We start from the raw sequence: 12843 nt of genomic DNA, 5'->3' as shown, positions 1-12843 counted from the left end.
ATAACTATATCTGTTAACAATAGACAAACTCATGAAATGTTATAGAATATTGATGGATGTTGCATGAAATCTAATCACAAATTAACTACAACTCCTGTTGGTAGAATGTTGAAGGATTTTGCATGAAATCTAATTGCAAATTAACTAAACCACAAACTAATTGCACCTAACCTAAAAGTGTAGATGTTGTGTCAGCTGAGTTCCAGTAATGTTGGTGTGTATCACTAATTCACTATACATAGTAAGCCTATCACATTATATTACTTTGTGGTGGGCAAGTTATCCATTGTAGTGCCTCCCAACCTGTGGTTCACAGAGGCTACTGTGTTAATACAAGGCGGAGTGTAACAAGTACCAGGGTGTTAAATGTCTGGATTGTTTGGGTTTGGGCTGATGTGACAGCATTAGTTTACAGCCCATCAGAAACTGTGTAATGTGGACCCTCAGACCCCCGGTTAGTAGGGCCCCACCAAAGTCCCAGAGCCCCGAAAATTTTGGATCCACCACAGAACAGCTGATTAGTTGAAGTTCGAATCATTGCAATTTTACTTCTTCTCTTACGCGTCGTTGTAAATTTGGTTGTTTCAAGCTTTTACACAAACAAATAGAAACTCCACTTAACACTAGCCAAAACTACAAAGGTTATAACGTTTACATCTGTTCTGTGATGTCGCGGAATACACAATGTAAACAACAATGTTGCCAACTGTTGTGTGACGTAACCAATCGTCATATACACAGACCAAGCGACGCACATTTGCGGCAGATATCCCTCTAGACCGATACGATAAAATCAGGGCTTTAAAATAGACCGTTGCTAAGAAATACGCTGATTAATAAAATTGAACACCGACGCAACTGTGCGTCGTTAGTCTATTTCAATGTGACCAGCTGACGCAAATATGCGTCGGTGGTCTATTGTGAGAAACGAGTTGACGCACAATTGCGTCGCTGGTCTATGCAAACGTAAATTCCATATAATTGTGGTAGCGAACATGTTAATCCAAGATTTTAGAGTGTATTCCTCAATAGTAATTTGACCATGTGTTTGTTTTAGAATAAAAAACGCACTGATTCAAAATGATCTGGTCAACGGTTCGACACAATCAGTGGTCTTCTCTCCGTCGAGTTTTCAGTTTCTCGATGCAGAGTCATATGCAATCTGAGACTGATATTGAAACTTAGGAGGATTTGTTCATCCCATTTTTATAATGAATTACATTTTATATAAAACTTACTTTTTAGGTAGAGACTATCTCCAGTCGATTGTTGGTGCTAATTTTAGCATGTGCATTTGTTTCTATTATGTCAAGTTCAATTGAGAAATAGTATCGGACGGTTTATATGCTTGGTTTTTGTGGTTAAGATTCTTGGATAGTAATTAGATAATTTGGTGTCATTTTTGTTTTGAGACACAGACCGTAAAACCAAAAACAACAATTACTACTAAAGCCATTTTTGTCTCCAAGTTATTATTTTCATTTTTAAGTGATGAGTTAGTGATAGCGGTTACTGTAAGATCTATAGGTAAGAATGTAAACAAGACTGGTATTGTAATCCCTGGAATATTAGAGAGTCCAGGACTAACAAAAGTTATTACTTATATTTTGATGCATTAAGAAGTGTTTTACTTTTGGTTAAGAAAAGGAAAATTGATTTGTTATTATGTTTAGTTTACAAAGACTTTCATGTTATTTGTAAGCAGTTCCAATACGAGAGAGTTTGAAATTTTTGAAACCAGTGAAATAATTTTCCTCAAGTATTGTACCATATTCAATTTGGTGTGATTGTATTTAAATACTTGTTAATTATATATATATACTTAATTTTATTCAACGTTTTTCTAATTAAATTTATATTTATAACATGATGTATGAATTCATTTCTGCCTTCTCTTCTAAACTCTCTTTTGACTTAAGTTATTGTGAGTGTAACAACATGTAAAAATAAAATAGTAAATTTTGTTATTGCAAATAGTTAAAATAACAAGATAAAAAAAAGTCAAAAACCTCTGCGCTATTAGCATATTATAACATTTTGTTAGAAAGCATCATCAATCCAAAATTGTATTTACAAGCCCAACAAATGGCATCTCATCTGGATCAATCAATACCGCTCAGGATCGAATGAGCAGCCTTTATATTTTGGCTGTACGGTAACTGCTTGACTACACTGCAATTTCTCATAATATGTATTATAATTAGATAGATTTATACAATATAGGCCTACATTATTCTAAAACACTCAAAAACTGGGAAAATAGAAATTCAAAATCTATTTGTTTATTTTATTATGTACACTCATAAAATGACAACATTAATGTAATTCACATATTTGGACATAATTCACCGCAGGTCGCGATCATACTTTCTGGGGCGAGTGAGCCGATACTCTCGTGGGTCGACCAGTGTGTACTTGTCAGTCGACCCTCTGTTGTCCATCAGCTCTCTGACGAGCTGTAGGGCGGACTTCTGTTTGAACACACACACGTGCTGCGTAGACACAATGTCATCTTGTCTCGCCTCGGGGTGTCGCGGTCCAAACAGTCTCCACCACAGGTTCATCTTTGTCGCAACTCTGAAACATTCCAAGATCACTTGACTAATGAGAGCTTACATTAGATTAGAGCTTGTAGTCGGAGAAATATAGGATATGACCTTAAAAAAATTGCAAGAAAACGTTTTATGGTTTTATTTTGTAGAGTTGGGTTTGCAGAATGACATACTAAAAGTTGCCAAAAATCTGTGCACTAGAAAACCATTAAAATCATAATTTAAAATGGCGGCTTTTTCCAACATTGGACAAACTAAAAAAACATATTTCACATGCATTTGTTATGCACATTTTTCGAGATATTGACTTGGGACCACCGCCTGTATTTATTGGGTGGTTAGTACTTCATTTTGATAGGGAACATGTTTTTGGCCGCCATCTTGGATCCGCCATATTGGACATAGATAATTTTTTTTCAAAGTAATGATAGTGTTGTGACACATCATTACCAACTACATTTTTACGCTGATTTCAATGGCGAAATCCGTTTTTAAATATCTTTATTCATTTAGAAGATATATTCAAACGATAACTCTCCACCATACGTTTCTTATGGACGTTTCGTAGTTGGATAATTTTTTTAATACTATTTTTCTTATATCTCCAGTTCTTATTGACGGTTGTAGTTCGTTCTAGGCTTAAAATATTCAGTAATGTAAGGGCTTTCGTTTGAACCCTTTATCATTAAAATCAGTCGAGTTAAAGACCAGCTACGAACTTCAGAACAATATTAAATTTAACTTTTTAGAAATATATTTTTATTAAAAGATTTATAACTCGGGTTGTTAATACGACACAAAGTTATTTCTGGTCTCAAATTACTCAGTAAATGTTTGGCTTTAATTTTATCGATCATTAAACAAAATCTGACAATTTTAAAATGAGTCATGGACCATAATTTAACATTAAAATGTATTTATATTTAAATTTGTCTTTAGTTAAAGACGTATATCCCCAATTCTAAATAACTCCCAAAACTCTTTATAGTCTTAAATAATTCGCCAAAATATTGACTTTTATTTTAGCTATGCATTACTTTCCGAGAGTTATTAGGGTTTGGGATATATGTCCTTAACTAAAGACAAATTTCAAAACAAATACATTTTAATGTTAAATTAAGAACCATGACTCATTTTAAAATTGTCAGATTTTGTTTAGTGATTAATAAAATCAAAGCTAAACATTCACTGAGTAATTTGAGACCAGAAAGAACTTGGTGACGTATTAACAACCCGAGTTATAAATCTTTTAATAAAATATATTTCTAAAAAGTTAAATTTAATATTGTTCTGAGGTTTGTAGCTTGTCTTTAACTCGTCTGATTTTAATGATCAAGAGCTCAAATGAAAGCCCTTACATTACTGAATATTTCAAGCCTAGAACGAACTACAAGTGTCAATAAGAACTGGAGATATAAGAAAAATAATTTTAAAACAATTATCAAACTACGAAACAACGAAACGTCCATAAGAAATGTATGGTGGAGACTTAAAGGTAAGACTCTCTCTTCACAATGAGGTTCTGGAGGCCAGGACCACACGAGGGTGTCCACAGGGGGGTGTACTCTCTCCTCTTCTCTGGAACCTTGTTGTGGACGACTTAATTAGATCTCTCAGTGATAGTGGTGTATTCGTTCAAGGATACGCGGACGACATTGTGATACTAGTTATGGGTAAATTCAACAACACGGTCTCCGACCTCATGAACACAGCCTTGAGGTCAGTTGGACAATGGTGCACTGAGGTAGGCCTTTCTATCAACCCCTCCAAAGTGGCGGTTATCCCCTTCACGAGGAGGCGCGATCTAAATGGCATTGGACCTCTGAGACTACAAGACACAGTGCTTGAAATGCAGAATCAGGTAAAGTACCTGGGGGTGGTATTGGACCGAAAGCTGCAATGGGGGCCACAACTCCAAAAGGTCATTGATCGAGGTAAGTGGTCACTCATGGCCTGCAGACGCATGGTGGGGGGAACCTGGGGGCTCAAGCCGGCGCTCATGCACTGGCTATTTGTCTCCGTGGTAAGGCCCGCCATGACATACGGCTCACTCGTGTGGTGGCCCAAGATGGACTCAGTGTCGGCGGTGAGAGATCTGGCTGCCGTCCAAAGACTCGCCTGTCTCATCATCACGGGCGCAATGAGCAGCTGTCCGGGAGCCTCACTGGACTGCCTTCTCAACCTCACTCCGATTGACCTGCATGTCAAGGTCACTGCGAGGAGGACTGCCTACAGACTCCAGTGTGATAACCTTTGGTTGGATGTTGGAGGATCCCGAGGTCACTCTCGGATCACTCAGCAGGTAAGAGGGGAGGTAATGGACATGCCCTCGGATCACATGCCGACTCGATTCTTCTTCGCCAGACCATTCACTGTCCTCCTTCCGTCCAGGGATGAGTGGATGTCCGGTGGGAATCCTCTTCCACAAGGCGACCTTGAATGGTATACTGATGGTTCTAAGGTAAGAAGTGGGACTGGGGCTGGAATTCATGGAGTGCAGAACGGGGTGGACATTTGTCTTCCTATGGGCACTCACCCAACTGTGTTCCAGGCCGAAATGACTGCGATTATGGTATGTGCTAGGGAAAACCTGAGGCTAGGCTTCAGGGACATCAACATTTCCATTTTCACAGACAGCCAGGCTGCGCTCAAAGCGCTTGATTCCTATGAATTTAATTCTAAGGTGGTCTGGGACTGCCTTTCTGCGGTATGTGACCTGGGCAGGCGCAACAAGGTAACGCTCTGTTGGGTTCCTGGGCACTCAGGGATAGAAGGGAATGAGGTGGCTGACAGGCTAGCAAATGCCGCGTCAGCCTCAGACTTCGTGGGACCACAGCCTTTCTGTGGAATCTCTCGTGGGCATGCATGTCACTCAGTCATGGCATGGGCTCAGGAGGAACACAGGAAAAGATGGGTTAGGCTTCAGCACCATAGGGTAAGTAAGCTCACCCTCTTCTCTCCTTCCCAGACGGTCGCCTCCAATGCCCTACGCTTGGACAGGAGGCGACTCAGACAGATCACAGGAATGGTCACTGGACATGGCTTTCTGAAATTACACCTGCATCGCTTGAGGATCCACAATGGTGACACTGCGTGTAGGAAATGTGGGCAATCAGAGGAGACTGCTGATCACCTTCTCTACGACTGCACAGCTCTGAATGAGGTAAGGGACAGTACTCTTGGTGTAATGACAAGGGGCAGACACCTTCCTCAGGAGGAGCTCATTGACAGGATGCTTGAGTTCATTAAGCAACTCAGGTTTGACGGACTCTGAAGTACCATGTGGGGAGCGCAAAAAGCCCATCAGTGGCTGACGTGCAATAGGACAAGGTCCGCCCCTACAGAATCAATCAATCAATCAATCAAGACGTATATCCCCAATTCTAAATAACTCCCAAAACTCTTTATAGTCTTAAATAATTCGCCAAAATATTGACTTTTATTTTAGCTATGCATTACTTTCCGAGAGTTATTAGGGTTTGGGATATATGTCCTTAACTAAAGACAAATTTCAAAACAAATACATTTTAATGTTAAATTAAGAACCATGACTCATTTTAAAATTGTCAGATTTTGTTTAGTGATTAATAAAATCAAAGCTAAACATTCACTGAGTAATTTGAGACCAGAAAGAACTTGGTGACGTATTAACAACCCGAGTTATAAATCTTTTAATAAAATATATTTCTAAAAAGTTAAATTTAATATTGTTCTGAGGTTTGTAGCTTGTCTTTAACTCGTCTGATTTTAATGATCAAGAGCTCAAATGAAAGCCCTTACATTACTGAATATTTCAAGCCTAGAACGAACTACAAGTGTCAATAAGAACTGGAGATATAAGAAAAATAATTTTAAAACAATTATCAAACTACGAAACAACGAAACGTCCATAAGAAATGTATGGTGGAGAGTTTTCGTTTGAATATATCTTCTAAATGAATAAATATATTTAAAAACGGATTTCGGCATTGAAATCAGTGTAAAAATGTAGTTGGTAATGATGTGTCACAACACTATCATTACTTTGAAAAAAAATTATCTATGTCCAATATGGCGGATCCAAGATGGCGGCCAAAAACATGTTCCCTATCAAAATGAAATACTAACCACCCAATACAGTCGGTGGTCCCAAGTCATTATCTCGAAAAATGTGCATAACAAATGCATGTGAAATATGTTTTTTAATTTGTGCAATGTTGGAAATAGCCGCCATTTTAAATTCTGATTTTAGTGGTTTTCTCGTGCACCGATTTTTGGCAACTTTTAGTATGTCATTCTGCAAACCCAACTCTACAAAATAAAACCATAAAACGTTTTCTTGCAATTTTTTTAACGATCCCTATGTAAGATTGTTTAGTTTGCTTGGACTATTGTTCGTTTCCTGGTCAAGCCTGGGGATAGGTGGTTAGAGTGGCTCGGAACCGGTTTTGTACAGGCTTCAACCCTACCCCCAGGCTTCACCAGGAAATGCACGAGCTCTAGCATTGCAGACTTGACATGGGAGATGACTTAACTACTGGGTAGTTACAATAAATTCTAGCACTTCAGCCATACTGACAAATTTTATGGTAGACTAAATTATTAACTGGAGATTTCTATTGACAGGTAAGAGACAATTTTAGCGCTGCAATTCTAATAAGGAAATTGTCGAGGTATATACCTTTATTAAACAGAAATGTAGAGAAAATGGGCTTTAAAAATAATTTAAATTTAAATGAATAGGCTACACATTTTCCTGTGTTTACTTCAAATAAAATATTACAGTAAACCTTCGATAGTTCGACACTCCTTGCCGTTCGACACAGGTTGAGCTATTTTGTCAAGTGATATTTAATGGTTACTACATTGTGATGTAAGCTGACTTGAACATTAATTTGTAATTTATTGTTGACTTGAAACTTGGAACTTAACAAATGAACAGTGAAATTGTTAAGCTTTTTAGTATTTAATAAATTTGGGTGATTTGATTTCTATATGAATCTTGTATTTTTACTTTCCTGTATATTTTTTTTTTTTTTTTTTAGGGAGAGGTGGGAAAATGCATTTATGCACACAGGTTGCCTGTAGTGTGGGACTCCAACGGGCTTAAGGCCCAGAGACTACCCACTAAAAACCTCCTCTACTCTTCGGACACTAGCCTGGGAACACTTGTCGCACTTCATCAGAACTAGGCCGAGTTTTCCTACGCCCGAGGGGCTTACGCCGTGTCTAGCCGTTTATTTCTTATCAAATCTAGACTATGTTCCGATCTAGATCATTCTTTTTAGCTTGAAGGACATTCCGGACAAAGTGCGACCAGCAGTCCCAGTTGTCCTCACCCTTCAGCAAGGTCTCACAGATCGATTCAATCGACAGCACCCCAAGATGTTGAATGGCCTCCTGGCGAAGCATATCCCATTGTGGACAGTGGAAAAAAGTGTGTTCCGCGTCGTCGGGAATGCATGGGCAGTAAATGCAGTCAGGTGAATTCGTTTTGGCCATCAAGTGCAGGTACGACTGAAAATAGCCGTGACCTGACAAGAACTGCGTGAGGTAATAGTCAACCTCACCGTGCCGCCGTTCTACCCACGGTTGGACCTGCCTGATGAGTCTGGCAGTCCAACGTCCTCGAGTCTCCCTTTCCCAGCTTTCTTGCCACATCTGAAAAGTGCGGGAGCGCTCTTCTGTTCTTGCAGCGTCCTTTCCGATGTAGCCTTGTCTCTGGTAGATTGCCTTCCTCTCCGCTGCCAAGAGTTTGACTGGGATAACTCCAGCGATCACCAAAACGGCCGGTTCGGACACCGTACGGTACGCGGAAGCGACCCTGAGTGCCGCCTGACGCTGCGCTCGTGCGAGCCTCAACCTATACGCCTCCTTGTTAAGCGCGTCTGCCCACACCTCAGAGCCGTAGAGAAGCACGGACTGGACTGCAGACATCAGTAGTCTTCTACGGCTGGACCGGGGACCACCGACATTGGCCATAAGCCTACTAAGAGCAGCAACACTCCTAGCAGCCTTGTCCGCCGTACGGAAGATCTGGTCCCTCCAGCTCAGCTTGTTGTCCACCATGACACCAAGGTACTTGGCGGTTCGCGTGGTTTGGACAACTACGTTCCCAACTCGTAGCGGAACGATGGTTTCAATCCGTTTTTTCGTGAGGATGACGATCTCTGTCTTGCTCAGAGCGAGTGTCAGACCATGATCAGTCATCCAGGCGTTTACAACGCGCATGACTTGGTTCAGTTTCAGTTGGGCTAGCTCAACGTTGCGTGCAGCAATGAGGGCTGCGACGTCATCGGCGTACCCAACTAAAACGGTCTCCTCTGGCATCTCAGATCTCAGAAGGCTGTCGTATTAACTTCCTGTAACTTCCTTTTATTACTTTCCTGTATATTAAACCCCATTTACTCTCTATAGTTCGATATTTCGATTGTTCGACATCCCTTAAGTCCACAAAGTGTCGGAACTATTGAGGTTCTACTGTATTTGGTTTTTGGGGAACGAGTTCTCAAATAAATATATAAAGTTCTTTTGACTTACTGTTTCCAAATGCTATAGTATGACAACATAAGTCCCCTAAGATAAATCCCATCATTATAGTAGTTAATGCAACGATCGCGTAAACATAGTGTTATCGACACAAGTAGAAAAAACTTATACGAGTGTCGTTAAGACTATTAACGCGAGTTGCATACACTACTTAACCTTCAATCGTTTTTTAATTACTAACAATCACTACTCGTAACTTCTAAGAGAGGTTATGTTTTAATCCTGGCAATGTTTTAACCTCTCATTGCCACTGCCAGTGATGCATGAACCACTTACTTAAACAATTAAATTGGTCTCATCAGCTGATTAGTTAATGTTCGAAGCATTACAATTTCACTTCTTTTCTCTCAATCCTTGACCCTCATTGGTCCGTTACTCTTGTTGTTAAGTAAAACAACGCTGTTAAGTAAGTAAAAATTGCTGTTTAAGTGAATCTTTCCAATTCTAAGAACTGAATTGAAACGGCTAGTTAAAAAAAATTGTCGTAGGTAAAATTATTTGACTAACTGTGCCTATAATTTTTTTATAAGTTTATCATTAAGATACTTACTCTATGACTAAAACTCTCTCCATGTATGAAAAGTCAGTGGCCAAGAAAAAGAGGTCTTCCACGTCAGAAGATAAGAACACATTGAACATAATTTCTATCGTATAACGAGTTAATGGAGTGTCGGGATTCATATTCTGGATAATCCTGAAAGCAAAATATAAGAGTAAATATTCAAATGGGCTTCTAAGAAATAAACTGTTCTTGATAAATAAATTTGAGTTTTCACAGTTTGAGAAATCAAACATAGTCTTGAAATAATTAAGTTTAAAAAAAACTGACTAAACATGCTATTGGTTTGAATAGAAAGGGCTTATTGCCTGAGAATTAAGGAGACAAAGGATAGCAGGCTTACCTTTAGATATTCTATAGGCTTCCCACTTCACTACAGTAACAGAAGAAAACACAAAAGAAAAAGAAACACTTAATATTTCGAGGCCACTAGCCCCTAACTCAACATTGAGAGCTCAATTGTTGAGATTCTCAATGTTGAGAAAGGAGCCAGTGGCCTCAAAATATTCAGTGTTTCTTTTGTGTTTTCTTCTGTGTTACCGTAGTGAAGTGGTATGCCTACATGTCTAAAGGTAAGCCTGCTTATCCTATCCTTTGTGTCCTTAATTACGCTATTGATAATTAACAAAATGTCAAATGTAATTCAACAATCGTAGCATCATATAATTGACCTTGTATTTAGCAACAATGGTCTTTTTGACCTGTCTATCTATTAAGTTGATAGTGCAGTAAAACCCAGTAAATATATTGCAGTAAATATATTTCTCCCAGCTTACCGAAGTGCAAGCACTAGTCTTCATTTACGTATCTCACTATTTATTTGTTAGTTTCCATTTTACTGTTTCACTACTCAGTTGAGCTAGTAGGCCTAACCTCTGAATAGATGGTTAATTATTTTCCAAAGCGGGGTTAGTACAGTACATTAATTGTTGTATTTCGTAAGAACAAAATGGATAAGAAAGTTGAATAGAAGAAATAATTTATTTAAGACCTAATGATATTCAAGGCCAATTAATTGTAATTTTTACCTCCTCCATCAATATTTAATAGTTTTTGTTATCTGGAATCATAATATATTATGTCCATTACTGAACAACTTTTACAAGTAAATGTCTAAAAATAAATGTATATTTTTTTTTTCTAAACATGTGTATTCTTCTAAAAATAATCCCAGGACACAGACTTGAATGATACTTTTGACTACATAGGGATTACACATTATTATTGGGTATCAATTGTCATTTGATAGTAGCTTGGTTTATCCGGTCAAATCGTTATCCAGCCAGGAGCTTGGTCCCGTGGTAGCCGGATATGAGGGGTTTCACTGTAGCCTACAGTTTTTCTAATGTATATAATATTATACATTTTTAAATTACTTATATAAAAGTTTTTGAAGGAAATTAAGTTACAATAGATTTAAAGTGAGACATTAGAAAAGGAATTCCTAATTAAAAAATTACAATACAAAAAAACTGAATTCGTTGTGGTGTATTAAATACGACGTACATAAATATGTTTTATCTAATAGGCTTCGGTGAGGCAAAGAGGGCAATGTCATACCCCCGGCCTACCCAAAGAGCTGTCGCACTAATTCATAATGGAGCTTCTGCGCAATGTTCATGTTTAAACGTTTGTCATTACTGTTATTACCATGGCAATAGGCTAGCCAGTACGACATTGCCACACACCAACGCTGCAAGCCTTGTATTAGAGGAGGCTATGTTACCACAAAATATTGTAAAATTGCAAAATACTGTATATATCAAGTCAACTGCAAAAATATAGGTTTTATAAAAAAAATGTTTAATAAAATAAATCTTATATAAAAAATAAACATAACCAAAAATAAATTTCCAAAATTTGGCATTCCCAATCCTTATCATTGATTAACTAATTGTGAATTGTGATCAATAAATTATTTCTCTAGCCAATTCAATCTTTAAAATATATTGGCTTTTGGATTTAAAATTTACAGATACTTTTGGTACCAAAACCTTACATTGTCAATCCACAGAGGCAACATGCATTTAATAAATAACTTGTTCAAAATGGCACTCAAAACTTTACTCAATGGGATTACAATTCACAGTATGATACTTACTCGTAAATGGAAGTTTTCATAGGACTTTTGTTGATAATAAAGTCTGGTTCTCCACCCTCGCAAAAGTATCTCAAATTTGGCTAGAAACATCATATAAAAAATTAAAATTTAACTTAAAATTAAAATTAAAATTTAATTTAATTTCTGTGATTATAAAATTTATAATTGTAATAGCAAAACTGTACAAAACTGGACGGGGTACAATAGTTAATAGTCAAAGGTCTTACCATGAGACCTACGGTAATAGCTTATTCCCTACATGGGAAATTTGCTTAAATTATCAAAGGTCGACCATTCTCAAAACCGCCAAAGGTTTGGAGGAATCAAGAATTAAAATAGATCCATAGGTATTAGAAATCAAACTGGTCACTCAAGCACCAAAGTTCAGGACACTAATCAACATTGTTCCTGTTACTTTACATTTGAGGCTTTTAGCTAAGTTTGCTGAGAACAAGCCAGGATTAGAACATTACCACCACCTCATTACCTCAATGACTTGACAGGCCTTCTGTACTGTGTCCACAGCGTGCTTTGCAGCTCTGAGGCTTGCTTCTTCCTTTGTACGCGCCATTCCCTCCCCCACCAGGGGGTGAAATTTGTGCTGGTCTGAGATCAGCTCTACACTCACATACCACTCATTGCTGCCAACAAAAATGTTATACATTTCTTCTGCTTTGATTATAGTAATGTTAAAACATTTGTAAAACTACATAATCAAGTAAGTTTAGAGCAAAAAATCAAGTACCGGTAAGCTAACATTAGTAAAAGTATATTACGTTACTAGTCCTGAAAATAAGTGTTTACCGGACGAGTGTGGTTGTTCCATACGATTACCATACGAGTCCAGTACACACATTTTGGACGAGTTACGTACGATAGTTTACGCCATACTACTAAATCTGTACAAATCCTTAGGCCCCGTTTATGCAAGAGCAGGAGGGGGGTAGGGGGCTGTGAAAATGTTGTCAAAATTGTGCAAGCGACAGCAGTAGCTGTTGGTCAACGGAGATTGGAAGGGGGACACAGTCTTGCCAACTCAAACTCTGCCAAATAATTAACACAACCATTTGTCCTAAGTGCACGTGCGCATGGGTCAAGTTGGC

General features: G+C 38.2%; 1 protein-coding gene across 4 annotated transcripts in view; it reads right to left on the bottom strand.

Moving 5' to 3' along the window:
• Positions 1 to 2266: 2266 nt before the first annotated feature.
• LOC129002084 (uncharacterized) overlaps positions 2267 to 12843 on the bottom strand; it is an 87406-nt gene continuing 76829 nt past the window's right edge. For all 4 annotated transcript variants that reach the window (XM_054429619.1, XM_054429620.1, XM_054429618.1 and 1 more), the window contains 4 exons: positions 12228 to 12381; positions 11741 to 11820; positions 9631 to 9774; positions 2267 to 2577 (listed from right to left, as the gene is read on the bottom strand). In XM_054429619.1, coding sequence (XP_054285594.1) covers positions 2346 to 2577; positions 9631 to 9774; positions 11741 to 11820; positions 12228 to 12381 — 610 coding nt within the window. In that variant the 3' untranslated portion in view covers positions 2267 to 2345. The remainder of the gene's footprint in view (positions 2578 to 9630; positions 9775 to 11740; positions 11821 to 12227; positions 12382 to 12843) is intronic.

Source organism: Macrosteles quadrilineatus, unplaced genomic scaffold, assembly GCF_028750875.1.
Source record: "Macrosteles quadrilineatus isolate MER2022 unplaced genomic scaffold, UCM_ALF_1.0 Scaffold_9__3_contigs__length_116548681, whole genome shotgun sequence".
Lineage (NCBI taxonomy): Eukaryota > Metazoa > Arthropoda > Insecta > Hemiptera > Cicadellidae > Macrosteles > Macrosteles quadrilineatus.
Note: the sequence above shows the minus strand (reverse complement) of the source record. Positions and strands in the feature narration are given on the sequence as shown.